Source organism: Calliopsis andreniformis, chromosome 10 (genome assembly GCF_051401765.1).
Source record: "Calliopsis andreniformis isolate RMS-2024a chromosome 10, iyCalAndr_principal, whole genome shotgun sequence".
Classification (NCBI taxonomy): Eukaryota; Metazoa; Arthropoda; class Insecta; order Hymenoptera; family Andrenidae; genus Calliopsis; species Calliopsis andreniformis.
Genome location: NC_135071.1, coordinates 13,548,137 through 13,572,077, shown reverse-complemented (window position 1 = coordinate 13,572,077; position 23,941 = coordinate 13,548,137). Strand labels below are relative to the sequence as shown.

Below are 23,941 nucleotides of genomic sequence, written 5' to 3'. Positions count from 1 at the left end.
CTCCGAAGGGTTAGTTTTATATTCTTTTACAGTTTTGACACACTGAACAATATGTTCGAGTTTTAGAAAGAAAACTAATGAAGGGCAGTAATTAAAATTAGAAATAATTGTCAGCTGAATAATTACAAGTGATACTGTAGATAAAGGAAGAAATCAAAAATTTAATCAAAATTTTATGATCAAAAGACCTATACCTGTAAAATGGTACAATAAACATAGCAGAATTCTCGTTCTCATGTCACTGTTTAATCACGAAATTGAGACAAGAATAAATGTGAAAAAATAGTATCATAAAGTTCGGGTCAAATACGACGTTCATGATTGTTCCCTTACAATTAACGTTACGTTAATACTTCCTTGTATTGTCGACAAATATCGTGTAAATACAACGAAACGATAATTAACGTCATTACGGAGCAAATTATTGCATTCGTTGGGATATAGTAGCACCACAATTTATAGTGCAATTTTTACAAGAGTCATCTTAAACTATGAGGATGCTTGTAAAAATTGCAGTGTTAAAAAATCAAACAAGAAGGATACTGGAAGATTACAAAAGTCTTGATGTATAATAAGAAATAATATATGAAGAATATTTCCAGTATGGAATAAAATTGAAGTAGTAAGATCATAATCAAATTAATAATCATCCACTGATCTGAATTAAATTACTAATTAAATATGAGCAATATCAGCAATAAATTAAAATTGTATCAAGATTTTTGGAATCATCCAATGCATTTATGTCTCGATTAAACATTTTTCTATGTCTTGCTCGTATCTCAATTCTGTAAAATAAATACGATCATTCATCGGTTACAAACGTCTCCAAAAAAGTGGAGAAATATTTCAAAGGAAATCCATCGAGGTATATTGGAACACTTGACAAACTGAGCAGACACATCTGCCTAGATTCGCTCAAATTTCCAGCAAGGAAGCTCATGTCAGAAAAGCACTTTATCCCTTACCTAGAAATATCTATTTCTTAGCTTTTGTATTATTGAAAATCACGATTCTAAAATACTTCTAGTTTTTATACAGATATATTTTACATGTCTATACAATATTTTCAAATTTTATATTCGAATATTATTAATCCAGGTAACTACATAAAAATTAGATTACTTTTGTGCCTTAATACTGTCCTCCATAAGTTTTGTTATTATTAAAACATCAAATAAATTTTGTTGTAAAACATGTTGAAAGATTTTTGCGAAGAAACTGATTTCTATATTTTGTACTAAGGAAATATAAAAATTTAAATAGAAGAGCTTAAATATAATTAGTACTCTTTAAAAAATGTAAAATATTGGAATAATTTAGAAAATATCTACGAATAATAATGATTTGGAGTGACTGTGAAATAATTTCGATAGAAACCATTTTAGATCATTAATAAATCATTGGTATTGTCTTAGATCTTTCTCATGATATATACTACTACAAAAAGATAAAAATATTTCACTTCTTCAATTTTAGAGATCCCCTCCTCCTCGAAAACAAAAAGATAAAAAGATCATTGTATATCATACGTTGAATGACTAAATTTCTACAGGATAAATTGAACACTATTATACATATACGCCTCAAAAATAAAACTTTTTGATAAATTCTTCTTTTAAATCTCACCAATATTGTTCTAAAACGATTCACATTATCTCTTGCTATAATTAAAAAAAATAAAACACGTCCTAAATCAAACCATTCGTGTTCCTTTATCCACTGATCATTAAACATTACAGATTTATATATTTTTTCCCCTAGAAATTGTAGAAGTGTCCAGAATCTGTTTTACTCGCGCAATTAACATTAATGAAATGCTATTCCTAATCTAAAATACTTGATTTCCTAATGGACAATACAAAAAACCTCACAAATTCAATTCACTGCTTCCGCCAGAATTCATTTCCTCACGGTTCGCCAAAGTGTTAACATTAAATTAAAGATAAAGTGCTTAGAGCTTCGGACAAACGCTACCTCAACGAATCGAACGTTTCAAACAAGTCTCGTGGTCTCCTCGTTTTATCCTACCAGTCGAGGGTCAACATTACTGTCGAGATATCTTCGTGTTCTCGCGAAAACAAATCAAACAAGAGCCTCAGTGTGGTAATGATGATAGTGGTGATGAATATGTTCGTGAACATGCTTTCGACCAGAACCAGCTGCTGCGTTCTGCGAGAATTCACGTTCCAGCCAGCGAACCACTTGCACCATAGCTCTAGCCTGATCCTGTTCTCTAGTCGCGTGTTTTAACTGATGTTTCTTGCTCGATTTGCCGCACTGCTGCGACTGATTGAACTGCGTTTCGTTGCGCTGAACATTGTGATTGCTCGGTGGCGTCTGATTCATTGGATGCTGACTGTTCGGTATCAAGTTACCGACGTTACGATTCGCGTTACCCGTTGTCTGCTGTTCCGTGTACGCAGTCGGGCTAATTACAGTACGGGGCAAGACCTGCGGTTGCACGTACGCTCGAGGCGGTTGCGCCGTGGGGCTGTTCCTCTGGAGTCCATACTGTGTCCGCGTTTTCCGAAGGTTGCCTCGCGACTTGACGGGCACCTTGGAGAAAGATGTGAAAGCCTGAGGCTTTTCCCGAGTTGGTTTGTGGTACGCCACCGTCGTGGGTCGAGGTTCCAAGGGTGGACGACAATCCTGATTGTAATGGGGCGACGACTCGACGTGCGGAGTTTGAGATGGAATGCGTGATTGTTCGTTCTGATGCCGTTTCCTAAATTAACAAAGTTTTGTTTAAGTCAACTGGTCGAAATACAGATTAATACACATATTTTTATTTAAATATTGTAACACAATATTTTTCTTTTCTCTTTCTAATGGCGTGTTTAAATTAAGCAAATGAATCCTCGGTTCGTTCCCCACTTCAGCACAATTCAAGTGAACTCAAGTGACTCGAATAGCAAACGACGTCTTGAAGACGTCTATTTTATGTCCATTTCATACCTGAACGTCTTACGACATAATTTGGATATCTTATTTAAGACGTTTTTGAGATGTTTCTTTACTATATGGGGAGCATTCTTTCATTCGTTCGATTTTATTTATTCATAATAATTGAATTTCGCTGAAGGTGGTAGAAGAACGAGCATTCGTTCACTTGGTCTAAACGTACCATTAGGAAAATGATGATTTTACTTGTATTTAAAAGATAAATAATGTACCTTGACGTATGAAAACTGAGATTATTCTTTTCCATGTTCGCCTGAATGATTTCCAAGAGTTGTTGCCTTTGCAGGGCGCCACTGCGTTTTCGCTGATTAGATGTGAGGAGAGGCGTCAAGGGGGAAACTGCTGGGGAAACATCGCTGTCATCGCTGATATCACCCTCGGAGCTATTGGAATAGGGTGACGGTAAATGAGGCACGGGCCCCACCCTTCTGCGTAATTCCTCCTGCTTTATTCGATTCGTTCGCGCGTTTTCACCGTCATCCTCGCTGTGGGTGTCCACTTCTTTCGACTCATTCTGAACAGATGCAACAAATATTTCCATCGTCAATACCGTCTCTCAATTATTGAACTAAGTAAAATATTAATGAAATATGTAATTATTAGACGACGGATTTTTATGCATTTGTGGAAATGGGTAAAAAATTACAGAATGCATATAATATTCAAAAACATTGAAACTATAGAAAATAGAGTGCAAATTATAGTGTTTAAAAGTTGAAGCAAATTTTTAGATTCCATTTCTTTAGTGGTGTTTATAAAAACATAAAATTGCATAAGAATCTGCACTGTGGTGATTATTCAAATGTCTTTCACAACTACTTTTTTCTATTCTCCTTCACTAATACTGCTGAAGTATTAGGTAAGACAAGTACTGCTACTTAATAACACTATACATGTACTATATGATTTATTACAGACACTTGAATAATACCTCATACAACAAATTTGCTCTTCAATATTCTCCAATACAGTTTTATAACATTACAGTAATAAAATATATATAATCTATGTCTTTTCTTCTTGACACACAAACTTTACTAATATATAGTATTATTATTTTAGAACAAATCTTTGTTAACAAACTCTTCCATGAGAAATTCATTTTCTTCAAAACCTTCTAATTTTGAATTCTCTGTGTGGTATACCTATCTCTACGAATATGGGTCAATTTGACGCAACAGTAAAATAAGCATTGACGCTAGTAGATTGGCTTCACTCACTAAACCATTACTGCAGTAATAAATCTAAACGTAATAAAAGAGTTAATTCTTCAAGAAAGTAACCATCAAAAGTAAAATAAACAATGTGGCGAGCGGCGATACTTTGAGAACCCAATATCTCACATCTGATAGGAGAGATCCGGCAGCACTGTTTCTGTTCTACGTACTTTAGAGGTCGTGAACGATGCAATAGCTGCAACGTTACACACGCTAACTATAATAAGTTCAAAATAAACAATTTAATACTTCACTTTACTTTTCATTTATCAACTTCATATTTAAATCAATAGCGTATAATTACATTGTACTTCGAATAAAATGAACGATATTGTCCGTGCGTCAAATTGTCGCGTATCCCTCGAGATAAGTACACAAAAAAAACACCCGTAAACGGAGTGTTAAAGAGCAACCCCGTCCAAAATCGAGAATAAAATTCCTTCAGCCGAAACGATAAACGCCTCTCCCTCCGAACGCGAGGGCGTCGATAAATCTAACTGTAGCTTCCAGAACGGCCGAGTTACGACAGAGAGATCGGAGGAGGTCCCATAAAAACGAGGCTGCCACGAAAGCCTCGACAGAGAGGAGCATCAATCTTACCTGGCAACGGTGCCGTGGCACTCTCCGCCTTCTAGGAACTCTACGTAAACCGTGCGCGGCAGCGTGGGTCGGGGCATTGTTGCAGGACGCGTGCTTCAAATGGCAGCAGGACGAATTTCCGGAAAAGCTCGCCGCCGCAGGCTGGGAGGAGCTCAGACAGCCGGTTCGCGTCTGGCTGCCCCTCTGATCCGGCGACACCGTCAATTTCACCTTAATCGTCTTACTGCCGCACGGAGGTACCTGGATGGAAGCGCCCAGGGTGTCGTAAATGGTGGTGACCAGGCCGGCTATGTCGTCCTTTGTTATCTTCCCGTGACCGTCGAAGTCGTACAGGGTGAACGAGAATTCCTGCCGCCTTCTGTCGCCCTCCGCCACCGAGACGTCGCACTCGAATTCCTGGAAAATCGAGGACTCGTCAGCGAGACCATCGCGGTTTCTTCTACGATAATAATTGGCTCGAAGATATAAACGGGCGTTAGTGATCGCAACTCTGTAGTTGGAAGGTAAAACGACCTACGTCACATTTTCACGTTGTGGAATATTAGTTGAAGCCTTAATTGAGATGTTGAATATGGAATTTGTATATTTTCAGAAGGAAGAAAGGACATGGGAAGAATTTTTTCACCTGGAAATAAGGATTCAAGGAGATATAGGTACCGTAAGACAGTACTGAAGCTGAGAACTTGTAACGCTAGTATCTCGAAAGCAAAAACGTGTGGCTTAGGTCGGTTTGCTTTATAATACAGAACTATGGATTAATTGTGTGCTTAGTTCAGTTGCTTGATTCTAGGTCAGTTATTTAAATACACGTTGGTGAGAAATGATGAGATTGGTTTTAGATACTATTTCCTTGCACAGATTGATTAAATTTATGATAGAATTATCAGAAGGAAGAAAGTGGGAAACGTTTACTGTAAGTAGAAAAAGACAACCAGCGACCTATATGGCTGTAGGTTTCTACACATGGTGTGGATGACACTAGGGTTTTAATCAATAAATGGGTTGCATCCTCAACAAGAGAACACCATGTCCAAGCTTAACTGTGCTCGGTTTCCTGTTATAGTGTCTTCTTGCTATAGAGTCGTGCTATTCTTATTATCTCTTATTATGAACTATTTCTTCATTTCCTCTAATGAAGTTAAGCACGTAGATTAACTTTAGAAACATCTATGATTTTATGAACTTATTGCTTATAGCGAGACAGGATCTATCAAACAAACAAAAAAGTTCTCTCGTTCTTAATGTTACAGGAAGATTGCTTGTATTTTTTTAAAAATAATTTTCTCTTCCAATTCAAATTGAAGACAAGAAGATTGTTCACATAATTTCATTTCTACAAAACTCAGAGTTTTTATTACAGTATAAACGACCTTTTAGTTTTAAAAATAACAGAACTTTCTAATTATCCAATTTATTATATAGCGAGGGGGAGATTGTACTGACTGAAGGAGTTTGATTTCTTGGCGTTTAATAATACCTCAAAACTGAGTTGCTTGGTTGTACTGGCACTCGGCTGCTCGTCATTTCCGGTGGCTGGTGTAGGGCTGGTCGAAGCGTCGACCGCGACTTGCGGCGCTTCCGTTTCTAGCAAAATTGGCTGAGATTCTGGTGGTGGAACGTTGCAAGGTGCAGAGACACCGCCAAGAAGCTCCTCCGAGTCGCTGCCTTCCGTGTTACCAACGACTACAAACAGACAATTTTTGACTATGCAATTATAGTCAATAAACGATCATTGTCACTAACGATCTGATTTTCTATCTATAATAGAAAGTTTTATGATTCTAACAGGTCAAACGCGTCTCCCGTCGTGATACATAAACAGAAACATAGAGGATCGTACAAGATTGAGGAAGCAAAGTTGGAATTAGAGTTTTTGTAACAGTTTCAGCTCTTCAATTACAGCGGATGAAAAGCGGCTTTACAGTTATATTGCACGTTGTTACTAATCGTACACATCCACTTGAATTCTTATTGCAATACAAAAGTACAAATAGAGAATGTAGAAAGAGCCTAATGGAAGTGGAACTAGAATTTTTATAATAGTTTTTCACTCTTATTATAACACATAAATAATACGAATTAATACCTTTTTTAAAACAAGTTACACGATACATGTTCTAAATAGAATCTATTAAAAAGTTTTATAATTGCTTCTCTATTACTAATATATTTAAAATTTGTTGATAATTATGCATAAAAGAGTACACCTCACCGAATCTTATGAAACTTAAATCTGTTATAGAAATAAAAATTCTAAAATATAGTATAGTGAAATAAACATAAGACTACATATAAAGTTGTAAAAATAAAAAATTATGAAATTATTAACCGACTTCAGAAATGTAGAATAATATTAGAAAGTGGGAGATTTACAAAGTAGTGAAACTAAGATTAGAGTCTCAGTACCGATCGAAGTACACAAAGTCCGAGAATTTACGAAAGCGCGACAGTAAAAACGAAGATTAGAATTTTGATACCCGTCGACCGGCCGTAACGTTTCTCAACAGTCGCCTCGTTCTACGCTTGAATTTCTCATCAAAGGGAAATTAAACCGTTGTCCACGGTCCATCGTCCACAGTCCCTCGTAAACAAAAGTCAGAATCTCAAAGGTATCAAAGCAACATCCGCCTCCGTAAAGACTATATTTATAGTCAGTTTCTGAGTGGCGCTCGGTACTTAAGTTACGGAGAATTGAGAAGTATTTTGGGACCATTTTCAAGGGGATGTAACTTTGGATGACCTGAAACGAACGCAACGGATCACCATAAACCGATCTCAACCACGCTTCACCATACCATTGCGAGCTCACAACGAAATGCACGTTTCATCGTGAATGGAAATAGTGTAATTAGAAATCTGGGTGAAAAACATCCTAGATCAGGGGTTGCCAGACTTTTCAAGTAAAGGAGCAGATATTAGGTATTTCTAGATTCTGGTAAAAGCTAAAACTGAGGTTATATCGTAGGTAGATATACATCCACGAATCCTTTATTGATGAAATTAAAGTATATTTACAAGTGAAACTATTTGTAATACCTATTTACTGAAGTATTTAATAATAAGGTGAATAGAATTCTTTTCTTTTTAATAATATTTTAAAAGTGCAAAAATTACTCTCAATTTATGGACAGGTCAAAAATTGATGAAGGATCCAATTTGTCTTGTGGGGTTTCTAGTTTATCAAGCCCTGCTCTAGACCAATGATACTTCAATAATATCACATACACATATATTTCAATGATATTAGACTAATTAAATTAACGAGATCTAAATTATCTAAATACGACTGGAATACAAGACTATCTATAATAAGATAAGTGCCCCGATACCTGGACGCTTAAAATGTCAAATGTCTCAGTAAGTGGACAGTCTAAAAATATGTCTCGATACTGGAATTATGTCTCAGTAGTTGCATATATAATTCTACGATACTATTTTTTTTATTAGATATACTAGATTTATTACATTTACTAGAATTTAAGATTGAAATTAAATAAAATTAATGTTAGTAGCGGGGTATTGTCGGTTACTGAGACACTTACATTACTCTAAAAAGAAATGGAACTGAAATATGGAAACTGCTAAATAAAAAATGTTGCCTTTAAGAATTCCACCTTAGATCTTAAATAAATAGCTGTTCAGTAAAGAGGGGATGACCAGAGGTTTACTAGACGAGTAATTTTAGTTCCGTACAAATTCGTGCTTCGGAATGGAAAGTCTAATTATACCCCAGTTGTTTTGAACGAAGCCATTACGAAGCCCTTATCAAGAAGATGCGCAGTGGGCAACAGAACATTAGCATCCACCACGAGGCGTGCATAAACGTAAATCGAGGGGTCGCTTCGGGGAAAGAATCTCCCAAAAATCGGCAAATATTTCGAAAAAGTGTATTCAATTAGTCGATGTAGCCAGACACGGTTGAACGCGCAAATAACAGATTAAAGCGTGCCGTTTCATAATTACCGGCCGGATTCCTCGCGTAAAGGCGCAATTATCTTTAATGCATTCGCTGCTCTATAACTCTAACCCGAAATTATTCGCGCTGCACCAGCGGCCGAGTGAATTAACGAAAGTGTGTACCGAAAAGGACGGAAAACACGTCCATTTCCAGCGTTTATTTCAGAGGCATTACGCCGGCCGACACACTCTCGAACCAAAGTGTAATGTATCTTTAATGTGTCTGCATTACGCCGCCGTTTACCGTTACCTAGAGACGCGCTGTATAAAAGCGTTCCTACGAAATGAAACGCTGAAAGGACGCCTTTACGCAACAGCCGCGTAAAAGAACATCTACGGGACACGATGCACGAAACGCTTCAGAATGTTCATAACACGTTAACCCTCCCCTGAATCGTGGATCACAGGATGTTTCACTTTGATCGATCCGTGTGTACACCACCGTCCAAAAGTTTTGGCCCACATTGCTTGGTCGCAATAAATACGCTCAGATAAGAGGTTAGAACCATTTACTATTGCTAACTCTTAAGTTGTAGGTACTACTATACTGCCCAATTATTGAGGAAAACAGTATCTAGTAAAAATGTTTTACTACTATTATCCGTGGCACAAAAGTTTTCGATCAAGCGCAACAATAGGAAGTTTGGTTAAAGATATTGTAGTTTTTGAAAATATAAAATGCTACTGTACCAAACTCATCCGATATTTTCATATGTTCTATATTCATATGATAGCGTTTTACATTTCAAAAATTATATTTTTGAAATTGTCGGGTTGGGTTTGATTGAAAACTTTTTGTTAGAGGTAGTATTTTGTACTAACTGTCGTTACTGCCTTTTTTCATAGTTGGACAGTATTGCAATGTATATTTAGCTTGAAATTATTATTACAATGCTTTTCATATCAAAAGAATGTAATAAATAATATAAATTAATACATCTGAGATATGTTCTGAAAATAGTGTGTTTTCTATAGTGATCTTTATTTTTCTTAATTTCAAAAATGATTCTAGTCTTTTGAAAGCAGTAATGAATTTTACTAAATATTAAGCAATTTATTTTTGACCACATTAGTATATTCTGTACATTCATTAAATTATCTATTACGTAAATATATCTTACTAAGGACCTTAAATAATATGTATGTATATCCTTTTTTCTTTTATTACTGATTTTACCATTTTGAGACTTTTGGTTATTAATTGTCATATTGTGTCAGGTGTTATACCTATAGCTCAAGGGAAAAGATGTAGGTCAAATATTCAAAGAAGTTAGATTCATACCTTAACTAAAATCTATAACACAGAATTTATATTTTTGATATAATAGATTACTAAATAGAATATAGATAAATAACTAGATAGATAGATAGCTAGATAGACTGTATCCACTGAGATGGATGAAGGGTTTAAAACAGTTAACAAGGACAATCCAGTTCGGTATGTGTTGTAATAATTGGTTAAATGGGCTTGTTTGATCTTGTCTAATACAGATCATTGTTTCTCTCTGTCTCTCTCTTTTTTTCTATGAACGACGCCACATGAAAGATTAATTCTTAACCTAACTTATGAGATGGAATTTGAGAAAGTCCATAAATTTTTTAAATAAATAGGCAGGCTGTATAGGTTGACTACATAATCTGGAAATGCAGGAATCGAAAGTGTAGAAATAAACAACTAAATTAAAATTTGTTTAAAAATAATAAATCATCATGTATAACTAACATATAGATGTAGATTTTGCAGTGTGATATTCTCCTTCAGTGATCTAGTACAATTATGTACCTATCTTTTAGGACTATTAGTAATAAATGAAACTAAAGAAAAATGTAAATACCGATATTTATGTAAATCGATTAAAACAGGATACTTCGAGAGGCAAAACATAATTTATTTAAACCTGACATAAAACGTTTTAATATATTATATATTTATTCACTTTTTAATTAATCGAATGCTTTAACACTTTAACTTTCGCGTCACCCGTGTATGGTCGACTATCTGATTTGCATAGTTATGATTCATAACTTATGGATGATATTTAACTTATACACTATGAATAATATTAAAAAAGAACTTTTGACAGATATCGAAAAAGGAGGAGTATTACAAAATCCCATTAATAATTTTCAAAACTAGAATCACCGTGCTTATTCTCAAAATATTTTTACCGAATTATGACCCTGAAAAGTCAAGTAGTATTCTCTATAGATCAAGTACATTAAAAAATATTATCGTTTTCTCGACATTATTCTTCTCGAATAGTTTTTCAAATTTCTGTGAAAAAAGTCTCACAGAAAAAAAAAAACGAAATAAAGGAAACAAACCCTACTCCACAAAACTTTCTTTCCCCTAAGGCCACAAAAACCAAGGAACCCAAAGTGAGTAAAACACGAGTGCAATAAAAGGCTCGAAAATCGCTCAAATTTCCCGCCAGACCGCGTTTTTCTCTCGTCAAATAAAAAAGAAGATACTTACGATAAGGGAATAAAAAAAAGGAAAAGAAATCTCACAAAAACTGTACCTCCTCGATCTCACTGAAGAATTCGTCTGTGAAACGCGTGCATATCATACCTATATGTTCCGCCGCTCGAAACAACCAACCGCCGCGCAAGGCTTAAACCGAACATTTAGTTCGATAAAACGAGTTTTACTCCGCTCCCGAGGGTTTCCGAATGTTCAAATATTTCGAGCACCCGGCCACCGTCGATACGCGTCTTTCTGCGATCTCAGACGGTCGGCGTCTCCTCGATCCCGAAGGCGCTGTTTCGGCTTTATCTTAATTCGCGCGATACATCATTAAGCCCGTGCAGGGCGATTCCGGTAAAATATACGCCTGAAAATGTCGGCATCAAAGGAGCCGCGGAGCAACGATAATTAGCGATATACGGAACGCGTAATAAACGAAGCTGCCCGCTAATTTCAATTATTCAAGAGCCAGGGGAAAAGAGGGGGAGGGGTTCAGAGGAGGAGAGACGAAGAGAGGGAAAGAAGGAAGGCAAAAAGAGAAGAAAAGAGGGGTGGATGGAGGATAATCGTATCTGCATAAAGAAACGTATGCGTATCCGCGGTACAATGATACCTGCCGTGTGTGGTAATTACGCCCGTGACTCTTTCGCTGGGTTAGCGTTAAAAAGCCCGAGACGGCGAGCCGCGCCAAGGGAGAAGAGAAAAGGATGGAAAAGAAGCACGGAACGAGGGAAAGGAGGCGAAACAGAGGGACTACGAGATGGACCTAGAGGGGCTTCGAATTTCTTCGGTTACGTGACGTCAGAGTCGCGGCAAGTGTTACGAGATCGGAGATTTTGAAAGCTTCGAAGAGTGAATGTAACTGTTGATTATTTTATTCGACGAGAGCTTGAGAAATGGTTTTATGTTGGTTTTGTTAAGATGGGGAGAATAATTTTGGGCAAAGAATTTCTCTATATTTCTTTTGTTTGTTTTGTGGTTGAACAAGTATCTTTTGAGGTAATGTGGTATTAAGAGTTTGTAGATGTTATTGCAACACTTTCTAATTTTAGTAGGACGAGTTCAATACTGTAGCTTTCCTTTGGATTAAATTGACAGATTGTTTTTCCAGCTCAAGACTCAATAATTCCATCGTAGAATTACTTTTTCTTTGAAATAGAAAAAAATAGACCTTTCAAATATTTTCTGTTTAAACAAAACATTACTATTACTGTATTTTCAACAAAAATTCAAGGAAATCGAGTCAAATTATAGAAGAATATCTACATTTACATTTTCATTTCAAAATAATTTACAATTAAAAAAAAAAAAAATTGTAAGACTCTTCACATAAAAAAGCATGCGTTCAAAAACCACAAATAATTCTCTGAAAATGATCTAAACTAATTATACATAACTTCTGCCCTAAGTAATAAACAAACGCACAAATAAACTTTCCAACCGAGCCAATATTCCACAATCGATGCACAGATAAACAACCTCTAGAGCAGTGTTGTCCACTGATGTGGGTCCCTCACGTTACTCCAACCCTCTCCATAAACCATATTCCATTCGTACGAGAAAACACACGCACGACACGCATCCACACACACGCCAGAGTACACAGAACAGAGGGGTGAAAGCGGGGAGGGGGCCATTTTACACGCGAGTAAAGCTTGGACAGCACCCGCTCTATGGTACGCAAAGAGCCTCCAAACTCAATTTTCTCGACAATAGGGGTCTCGAGCGAGCGAATCCTATTCCACGTTCCCAATTTGTTTTTTCACGTGGAACCTCTTTTTCGGTTGCGCACCCGGCTCAAAAATATCGTCCCTCCACTACCACAGGCGCGTCTGCGCGCGCCCGCGGGCGGCTTTTATCTGACCACCGAACTAATGCGCGTAACGAATTCGCAAGATCCCGATAATTAAACTCCACCCTCGATGCGCGAGTGTTGGGGTGGCAGACGGGCGTTTGTGTGCGCGGTGCCGCTTTTGCGCCCTCTTGAATGAAAAAGCAAAAGAGGGAGAGAGTGAGTGAGTGAAAGAGTGAGGGGAAGAGAGGGGGAGAGAGAAAGAGAGAGGCCGCCGCGGCGGGACAAACGGCTTCTGCTTCTTCTTTGTAAATCACCCCCTTTCTGTTTGCTCGCTCGTAACTTTTATCATTTGCCGGCGCAACAGCTTCCCCACCTCCCTTCCCATTTCTGCATCCATCCCATCCCTCTGCCATGAAAATTTGCCCCGGACGGCGTCGCATGAGAAAGCAACCATAAAGAGCGTAAGAGCTGGAGAGATCAAGCCCGTTTCATGCCGCATCCGTGGCGGCAGACGGCCACGATTCGTTGAATAATTCCACGTGTTTTATTGTTTGCGGAATGTTGACGCTAAACAAAAAAACGATAAGAAACACTTTGTGCCGTTATTTTTCCTTTTTTCGACCTTTCCTTCCACTGTTCATTTCACGATCGTTGAACTCGAAGGATTTAATTTCCCCTTGCTCAGTACGGCGCTCTTTAATTATTTTTATGAATCTGCGCAGCTTCGCGGAAACTGAAGGCGTCGGTATTTCGCGCATTTTTGTTGAGTGTTGGTGGTTGGAGGTTAGGTTTTGTTGCTCTTAAGTTTTGTGATTTGTGTGGATACAACGAAAGTTCAAATAGGAAATATTTGTCGGTATATATTTAAAAGTAATATTTCTTTGCGATATTATTATATAATATTTTGGAAAAGTTTAAATATTGTTGTAGATGTTGAAATTGGAACTAAGGAAAGTAGGTTAAAATTAGAGTCAATTAAAAGTTTTGGAATTCTGGACCACGACTAACTAGGAGCAACGTTTTATTTTTACTCTGCCTCTTAATCTTCGAAAGCATAGCTATCTTTGCGCCGCTGAAGTTACTTTGGGAGTGTTAAAACTGCGCATTAACGATGTTCTTTCGCATTTTGAACTATCCGACAAAAAACTGTTTCATAGATATTGCTTTTTTAGCAGAAGTTTATGATTACATAAACAGATATTAGCAAGTTTGTCGCTATAATTACTATATCTTCAAATTACTTCAAACGATAAAGTTTGTTTGTTATGTGCTGTCATTCGGGTGATGAACTTTGATCTCAGAATTGTGAGAACAAGAATAATGGAAAGGACACGTATTCTTTTGACTTCATGAAATCATAAAATGATTGATTATTTTTGTTAAAATGAGAAATGTATCTGATAATATCAAACAATACGTGATGTAAATAATTGTGTTCGTTTATTTCTGTAGACTGTTTTCTAATTTTAAAAAAAAATTTAACCCTTTAATAGCACACTGTTTTTTCGAACTGCTATACAGTACACAGGGTCTTTCAAGTTTAACATAATTTTTACACAGTTTGAATATGTAAAAAATTCTGTAAAAATTCGCTGAAATACTTTCAGTATTTCATAGTTTAAGGTTATCAAATTCAAATTAAAAAAACAATATACACAATATTTTTACTTGGAATTATATTGCATAACAGTAACAAAAACCAGTGTTTTGCTGGCAATGAAAGGTTTCAGTGTGCCATTCTAGGGTTAATAAAATGTTAAAATACTATTTACTATCAGAAATATCAAAACGCAATACTCAAAATCAACTATTTAAATATCCACATTCTGTTCTAAAAAATATCTACATTAAATACCTATAAAATTTACTTCAATCAAAAATACTTGCATTCGAGTGAAGAACTGAATTCTCATTCCTCACCAAAAATAGAACTGCATATCCTAAATTCCTGATTACTAAGGATTCATAATAAAGCATTGAAACTGTTACATAAAATTCGCCTGAAATAGGTATACAGACCTAACAGACAATAAAACGTTCCGAAAACAGTACCACGGCAAACAGTTTAGAAATAAATCAGCTTCGCCGCGCAATAAAGTGGCAGAAACGTGTAGCAATTTAAAGACGAGGTCAAACGTCACGAGAAGCGTCTCTAGGAACACGAAGAAAACAATGCGTGGCGGTACGTGACCCGATAGATCGACGAGTAAGAAAAATGCAAGTCTGACGTAACACCACGTGGGATCCGCTTCTGTCATACCGCAGCAAGCAGCATCATCGAGAAGCACGCACGGCGCGCCCCGACAACTTGGGGGCAAAATATCACGCCTATAACCGGATCGACCAGGCAATCCCGTATACGGAATATCTCGATCTATCGTGCGACGCGATTTCGACGCAAACATCGACACCCGCGCTAGTGTCCAACAAAGAAGGGAGAAAAAGAGGTGCACACGTATAGAAAGACGCGTAAACGAAAATAAAAAGAAAACACAATAGGCAGATAGACGGACTAGACTGGAGGATTATTATAGAAGCTCACCAGAAAAGGGTCTGTAGCCAGCGAGGAACCTTGCCCGCCACCACTTTACCAACCCGGTAGCCATGAGACCCTCATGCATCCACAAACATCCAGGCTTCTTGTTCCGCCACTTTTCTTCCCTTTCCTCCGTTCCAAGGCTCGCCGACGTGTATAAATTCTTCCCGTATTTCCTTTGTGTCGCGACAGGAGCCGCCGCCGCGGCGTATCAAGACTCCGCCGTGTCCCGACACAAGCACGGTCCACCTGATTCGATCATACACGCCGATGCTGTTCCTGGTTATTCCCTTCTCGCCGTTTCACGATTCCACTAGCCTCGGATCCGCACTGCTACAGAAACTGATCAACAAACACACTTCCCGCGGGCTGCATGCTCCTTGGTGCGCCTCGCTCGGCATTGGGTGACACCGTACGAGGGGAGGACACGTGTTCGCCCCGAAGAGCGCTCGGCCCGGGAGCGAGCGGATCTGCGGCCGATATCGCTTTCCCTAGCTTCCGTTTGCCGTCGTGCTCGATGGAGGAAACGCGCGTGTTCGCATGCTCCCCCACGAATTCGGCTCGACGCACAGCTGTGGCGACGGGGCGCACGCACGAATTTAAATCCAGGTGGAGGCGTGATGCAGGAGAACCGCGGCCGATTGGGGACAGGGTCGGCCGAACGACATCGCTCGACTCGTAGCCCGACTACGACTACGGACGATCGTTCTTGCCTAAACCACGTTCCCCGTAATTCCCTTTCCCCCTCCAGGGGCGCCGCGTCGTCACAGTGCTGAGTCGTGGATACATGGGCCCTGAAGGTAGGAGGCGCGGCTCGAAACCTCCGATTCACGCTCTTTCCCGTCCGTCTCTCTTTCACCTCCCTCCCTGTGCCGCTTTTTCGTCGGCCCCTCTCTGTTCGTCACGCAGATCCGTCCTTCTTCGCCTCTCCTCCTACGTCTGTCCCTGTCCCAGCGTCTCCTGTCTCCTTTCTTCCCGTATCTCTCGCCTTCATCCTTCTCCGCGACTCTATCCTATCCTCCTCGTTCCCTCTTCTCACTTTCCTCTTTTTCTACGCGTTCTCTCTTCCCTGCGGGCCCCGCCGCTCGGCTCCGCTCTCTGTCCCTTTTTTCTTCCTTCTCCCTTAGCTTCGTACTCGTTTTGTCGTACTAACCGCGCGCGTATACTTTCCTTTTCTCCTCCCGCCCGATCCCCTCGCTACGTTCCTTTTTGTCCAGCCGAAGGTCTATGAGAGCGGCGAAGGAGGATAGCGCGGGCTGGTGGGGTTTTTGAAGGAAGCCGATGACGGTTCAACGTGGTCTACCGACGACACCGAATGTCGCCGTTCGCCAGCTTCGAATCGGCGCGCGTAAAAAGGAATCGGCCCTCGTGAGGATTTCGATTATCGCGGCGGGCCGAGACCGCGGGGCCGGATTTTTGCGCCGTCCGCGCGGACGTTGCCCCGATTCGCCTCCAGAGAAAGTCGCTTTCGAGGTTTCGGAAAAACTGGGTCCTTCCGAAAGGACGCCGCGTACGCGGGGCAAAAATCGACGCCTCGGCGGGATCATCGCGTGGAATCCCGTAATTCGTCGGAATGACGCTCTGCCGGCTACTGTGCCCCTCGACGCGGCGGACTGAAAGCATCGAATGACAACTTACGGTCGTCTTTGTGTTATCACTTGCCGCGCGCCAATGGCCACTTCCGTTTTAGAAATGATCGGCCTTTGCGATAGGATATTCGTTAGGTTGTGGTAGACTTATTGAAATTGTATTTCATGTTAGGAGATGACAGTTTCGTTTTACAAATAATGAGTATTTCTTTTCTAATATTGATTCTCCATATGTCTGTGGATCAGTTGAAGAACGTAAGATTTGCACTTTTGATCGATTGAGGTTAAAAAGATTGCAAGAGCTTTATACAGTTTTAGCGTTTCTTAAATATTTGTGGAATTCTTTTAGGTTGGGTATTTCTCAACCCATTAAAACCTAAACTTGCATAAAACAATATAACAGTAACATGAAGAAGCAGAATTCAATAATGTAAATTTCTTGAAAAAAATGGCGAATGAAATATTGCGTTTACACAAATTTAGGCCATAATGGGTTTATTAGGTACAATTGCCGTTTTTCTAATCAATGGCGAAATTGGAAAGATATAACCTAACTATCGTCTATTAATCGAATAGCTTTACCTATTTGAATAACTTCGATGTAAAAACAGAATTACAACTTTATCAAATATTTGCCTATGACCTTAGTCTTTGACCTATGATATTTTCAATCCTGATGCTCGAAGCACTTTCAAAGATAAGTCTCACCGTTATGCGTATCCGCTTAATGCATTTCCGGAGTTTATCGGAACTTTAAAGAACGGATCCCGCACTTCCTAAACCCTTCTGCTATTTGTTTTTTCAGTTATTCAAGGTTAAAGCACGCAAATGTGTCCGTGTAGTGGAAAATAAATGAGAAATACTCTTTTTGGAGACTGTACCCGCACGCTATTATCTCCTAGCGGTGTTTCAGAAGAAACATAGGCGTCGCCTTCGGCAATATGATGAATGAACTTTAACGGCAGGCAGTTTGTCACGAACATGCGACATACAGTAGCAATATATCCTGCGTTCCATTCGCCGAAGAACATACAACTCTCCAGTAAAATCTTCCATTAAATTTCTCCTTACAAAACGAATATCTTTTTCAATTTCTCACTGTCTCACAAATATTCGTATTAAGACAGGCTCACAAAAAGCCACACTCTCTCCAATATTACAATTAACCAATAACAAGTATTTCTGCTTTTATACCATTTAATATCTCTCAACTTTCATTCATAACAGCTCCACAGGACTTCGAAACCACGTATACACCTGAAAGAATCGAAATACTAAAAATTTCCAAAGCTTAAAATCAATTTCTACAGAAAGATTCTCGGAATTCGGAGTGTTTATAAAATCCAGAGCGCACTAGGCGCAGCAAAATGGAAATGCAGATAGCAAGGGGTTCCCGGATTGCCTACGCCATTGGTTCAGCGAGTACCCCCTCGCTCTCCCTGTACGGAAAGTCTCTCTACCCACCATGCTACGCTACGCCGTGCTGTGCTGCGCGCTGTGTGCTACGGTTTGCCGTGCCATCCTCAACCGCGTAGCGTGGCTAGTTGTTTCTTTTCTTTATTCCTTTGTCGGAAAGTCGGTGGCGAGTCTCGTTTTTAAGAGAAGAGAGTGGAGAGGGGAAGAGGCAAAAGGAAAACGACAACCGCTCAGCAGGGGCTGAGGAAGGAATGGTCAGGGGCCGCGCACGATGGGAAAGGGGGTTAAGGGGGAGGAGGGGGCAAGAGGTGGGATGGACGAAGGGGAAAGAAGGGGAGGGCGAGTAGGAGGGGAGGGAGGGCCACGCAGCAAAGAGAATAAAATGTGCGGCTCAAAAACTCAGTACAGACTAACCTCGAAATAAAGCCGACACAACACGCTCAAGAAACCGAGGCGTGCATCTATTAATAATAAAACTGTCTTTTTTCGGGTTAAGGCTTTTCTAACGTCTGGAGAGGGTCTCGATCGCTCTCGTCGGACCAACAGCTCCCGCATGCCTGTCCTACGAAACTGTCCAGCCGACGAATGCTCGGCTCGCGTTATTATGTAATGTTACGTGCGAATAGCGCGTGTATCGCTCAGCGCCGAGAATGCTGTCGGAACTATCGAGAAAATTGCCTTCTCACTCCGGTAAACAAGAAACGTTGCGCCAGACCTTCGATGCAACGCGGGGCCGATTAATCGAGGAACTCATTTCCGATCCTCTTCAATCTTATAGTTTTTTAAGAAGGAACATTGCGTACTTTGAAGCTTTTCACTGCGCGGCGTCGTTATTACAATATACACGCCACTTTCCCGAATAAAGGGTTTGAGAGAGCGATCGTTCAGAATGTTCCTTGAGTTTGATCAAACTTGAGTGGGGAATCTCGTGCATTATATGAATATTGCCTACCCAGCTTTTCACCACCACTGACTCACGCTGCCTCGATTTTCGCTATCAGCAGACGCTTCGGCGCGAACGTAACTCTTATCGTCGAAACGTCAAACTAATAGCGATGATGATCTAGATACGATTCAACGTGCCTATCGGACGATGTTTACGATGCATTTTATGCTATCTGCCGTGGTTGCACAGTTATCGGCGCGGCAGTCATCGGCAAACATTTCGTACGTCGGTGTACATGCTATCAGCCCCGATCGTTCTTATGCGGAAGTGGCAGACGGTCGTTAATGCGGACGCTGTACTTTCCACTGCTATAAAAGTATCGCGAAACGCATCAGAACAAGGTCATTATCATCACATCACTTGACGCTGAACGTGCAAGGGGAAGCCCGCGCGAATTAAAATGTCGGTCGATGACTGAAGCGCGTTGAAAATACGTCGACGTTATCTTTTAATGCTTAAAAAATTAGAGTCTCTACAGCTGCACAATATTCCTCCCTTGAATCGTAAATAAAAACGTATCGGGATTCGATATAAACGCTGTGACGTTTGCTGGCAGAAAAGAAAGATATTAACACTGGATCGGGAACACGTTTTCCTTCAATAACATTTCTACACGAAGGATTTGCTTCGTCCAACAGTAAATTTCTTCGATTTTAATTAACATTTTCACGTTACTCAAGACAATTACGTGTACTTCGTGGCCAACGCAGTGTTATTAACATATTTAATGCATATTGGTTAAGTCCCACCTCGATGTCGAATCCCAATTCAACATTTATCACGAAATTCGTTGCACGACTCGTACCAAATTCAAAGATCAAAGAAGTCCCTCTCCCCTAGCGTCTCGTTCCTTTCAAAATTTCTCCCCTTCTCGTTAAAATACCCGTTCCCACTCGTCGGTTAATTCCCTGAAAATTTTCACCCTCCGAAATCTCGGAAACCCCCGTCTTTTGGAAACGCTCTCCCCGGGCCAGGCTGAGAAAAACAAGAGGCGACGGGCAAAGTGGGAGGAGAAAGGAAGAAATAAGAGAGGATAGAAGGACCGACGGCCGGATCTTATAATTACGCTAATTAGGCAGTAACGCGTAAAAAGAGCGGCGTGAGTATTTATCGCGAGGCACCGAAGGTACGGAGGTCGGCGATGGAGGACGTCGTACGACAGGATACGACAGGAAAGGCTATAATACAGTTTTGCCGCAAGCTGCAGAAGCAACAGTGGCGGCGGCGGTGAGCAGGCAAGAAGCGAAAGCAACGTCGAGGGGAAGGCAATTCTGATGTCGGTATCGTTGATGGATGTCTAATTTGAAGAAAGTCCGTGGATACGTGGACGCATTTAAATGCAGCCTTCTGGCTGTAAATCACGTGCATCATGGTGTACAGTAGCCTCAAGTCGCGACTGGTGACAGCAAGAAACCTGCAAAAACATGAGGAACAAATTTCTGAAATTAGCTCGAGCATTGAATACCTACTACTCGCGTCCCACGAGAAGTTCTCTGAAACGTGTTAAGGACAAGGCGTTACAGGGGACTTCTCATGGGACACGAATAGTACATAGGTTATGTATTGGATGAGCAACCTTCTGTTAGCCTTGCGTCATCGATAATCACTCCTGTTTTCACTTTCTATGTTAAAATACAAATTCGTCAGACTTGCTCATAGTCATCTAAGTACTCTGGTCATCCTTTCGCCATCATACTTAGTAATCCATGTAAGAGCGCATCCTTAGACATTATACTAGACTCTACTATACTCTACACTAACTCTCAGACCAAATTCAGATTCATCCATACCACAATCGTGTACTCCAATCGCAGCTGCTACTTGTCGCCACATCGATTAGCTTAATATTTAATTCTAATCGGTGTTGTAAATAGAAAAATTATCGAAATATATTATATTGTAAAGTATAATCGGTTTATTACGTTTCTCACTCGAGAGTCCAACAATGTTATCTTCGAAAAGAAGGTAAAGAAGAAAATACAAAATCCCGAAATTAGCATCAGTTGCCTCTGAATCCCTTCACAGCCTTCACAAAAGCAGACGCCAACGGTACACACCGAGGTATTTAATGAAGAGAAGATGACATTAACCCCCGGTTACTGAATGGAAGTCAGCCGTTGTACGAAGCTGGAAACTTTTTTTTAAATCATCTCTGCGAAGGAGGGTCGGCCGTGGGGTGAAGACCTTTGAAGCTGCAGGAGGCAGGACTCAGCGTGGCTGCGATACAAATAGATCTGTAGAGATACATTAATCTTTTGCGACTCGCTCCTGCGCTCGCCCGCGACAAAGTGAGCGCGCCGATGAACATGTTTCGAAAGTGTACACAACTGCTAACGGTCCGCAGCTAGCAGGAGACCGGGGCCATCCAGGTCCCCCTATCCCCCCGGAGTCAATCACCTAACAACAATTCCTGAAAACGAACAAATACTTAGAACCCCTCGACTAGCCCCGCCAAACAACATTATCTCATCCCCCCAACCGTATCGCGACCTTTTCACACTCCCCCCAAAGAAACCAACCCCTTCGCTTATCAACCGATCTAAGGGTCCTCCCCTATTCAACCTGAATCATCGTTATCGCCGGGTCGGTCCGTTCGATTTTTCCGCGACGCTCAATCAACGACCAAAGGGTACCGTGCCCGTGGACGTGTGTGGTTGCTACCCGTCAGAGATTTTTCTCTCATCAGACCAGAACAGCCCGGGACCGAGCGTTTATGGGTACCTTTGCTGGACGGTTTCGTCGGAAGGGGAAGCCAAAGGCGGCAGAAGGGAGAAGAAACGGGGAGAAGGCGAAGATGGGGTACTTGGGGGGGGCAGAGACGCGGAGGGGGGAGCTGTGTAAGAGAGAGCCTCGACTGGATTACGGGCCGGCTGAGAGCCGCAGGGGGATGGTGCGGGGGTGGGGGGAAGGAGGAAGCGGTCGGCGCGTTTGATCTCGGCCGCGGGCGCCGACAAAGCGTTCATCCACTCTCCTACAACGGCGTGCTGTCTGGCGAGCGGGAGCGCGACAATGCGACTAACCAAAGCACGCGAGAGAGACAATGGATGAAGCGAGCCAGCCGTGGCGAGGTAGCCGTGATACGGAGCAAGAAGGAAGAGAAGCGGAAAGAGCTTGAGCAACAACCGCCGGACGGACGAATGGTGCGCCATGGCCCCCTCTCGGTCGAGAGGGGAGGGAGAGGAAGAAAAACACAGAGAGACCGAAGAACGCACCGATCGACGGAGAGGGCGAAACGAGGGACAGAGGAGGACGAGTGGAGAAGGAGATAGATGGCGTGCGAGAGGAGAGGATAGAGATGGCGAGGGGGAGAGAGAGAAAGGGTGCGCTAGGCGAGGAGAAAGAGAGAGAGGGAGAGGAAACAAAGTGAGAGTACGGTACTGGGAGGGAAAGAGCGAGAGATAGAAGGAGGGAGGAGTGACGAGGAGAGGAAAAGATCGGAAGATCCGTTCCACGATCTGGCGTTCTGTCGCGCTCGCTTTAGCATGGCACTGCCACTCCCTTGTGCCGGCCACACCAGCTTTGCTATTAATAAATAATGCTCCGTGATCCGCATTACAACTAAAGCGGCTCTCGTTCCGCTCACGGGTTTATTCTCGATCCTGAACCCGGTGTATACCCGCGAAATCCCTGCCTCCTTCCGTGATCGGCTCGACGATTTTTCAGTGACGCTGAATAGGACGTGTTCGACGAGTCTCTGGTGGGCCGAGTTCATGTAATCCTTGGAAATGTTGTGTACTCTTAGAGACGCTCCAGGGGTTCTAATTGGGTGTACATATTGGAACCACTGGGCTGTGGAATGACAAGCATGGTTTAGAGAAATATTGTATATGGCTTCCTATATGGCGGTTGGAACTAGCTTGTAATCGTTTGTGTCTTTAACGTGTATGTACAGTAATTGTAAAATTGTAATTGGAATGGAAATAAAGGATTTATGATGTATTTAGTTCTTATGATTGTCGGTGATCGATTTATCAATTTTTAGGCTACTGTAAAGATGAAATTTTGAAGAAACTGTGACACAGTCTTTCTAATTTTGTCGTAGAGAATTATTTTGAGTAAATGAAGACATACCTAAGGTTTCAATATTTTTAATTAGAGTCAACTTGTTGAGCTTGTGTTACCTTTGGCTACAGACGCTCCCGATTGTACTTAAACATTATTAAAAGCAAATTTAACCCTTTGGGGACGGTGTCGGGACATTTCCAACATTAAAATTTGATTGCTCTTCAACAAGATAAAAAATGGAACATTAACTATCAAAAGGCTCCCGTTCTGGTTTCTCGTAAAGGGTTAATTCTCCTTGCAACAAATATCATTTCTAACATTATATTCGTCTCTTTTACATGAATATGTCTAATTAAACTTATGCAATGCAAAAATTTAATTAGTTACATCGGCTTCGCCAATTAACAGGTTCATTGTAAAATTGATTTTGTACGATTGTTTGAACATGA

The 23,941-nt window shown here is 40.7% G+C and overlaps 1 protein-coding gene across 1 annotated transcript; it reads right to left on the bottom strand.

The window, feature by feature from the left end:
* Positions 1-1,216: 1,216 nt before the first annotated feature.
* Nkd (NKD inhibitor of WNT signaling pathway naked cuticle) lies at positions 1,217-16,188 on the bottom strand. The gene is made up of 5 exons (XM_076387439.1): positions 15,543-16,188; positions 6,259-6,464; positions 4,782-5,177; positions 3,177-3,478; positions 1,217-2,728 (listed from the first exon to the last, which is right to left on the bottom strand). The coding sequence occupies exons 1-5, from the start codon at positions 15,619-15,621 to the stop codon at positions 2,086-2,088; spliced, it is 1,626 nt and encodes a 541-aa protein (XP_076243554.1). The 5' UTR covers positions 15,622-16,188; the 3' UTR covers positions 1,217-2,085.
* Between the last annotated feature and the right edge of the window lie 7,753 nt (positions 16,189-23,941).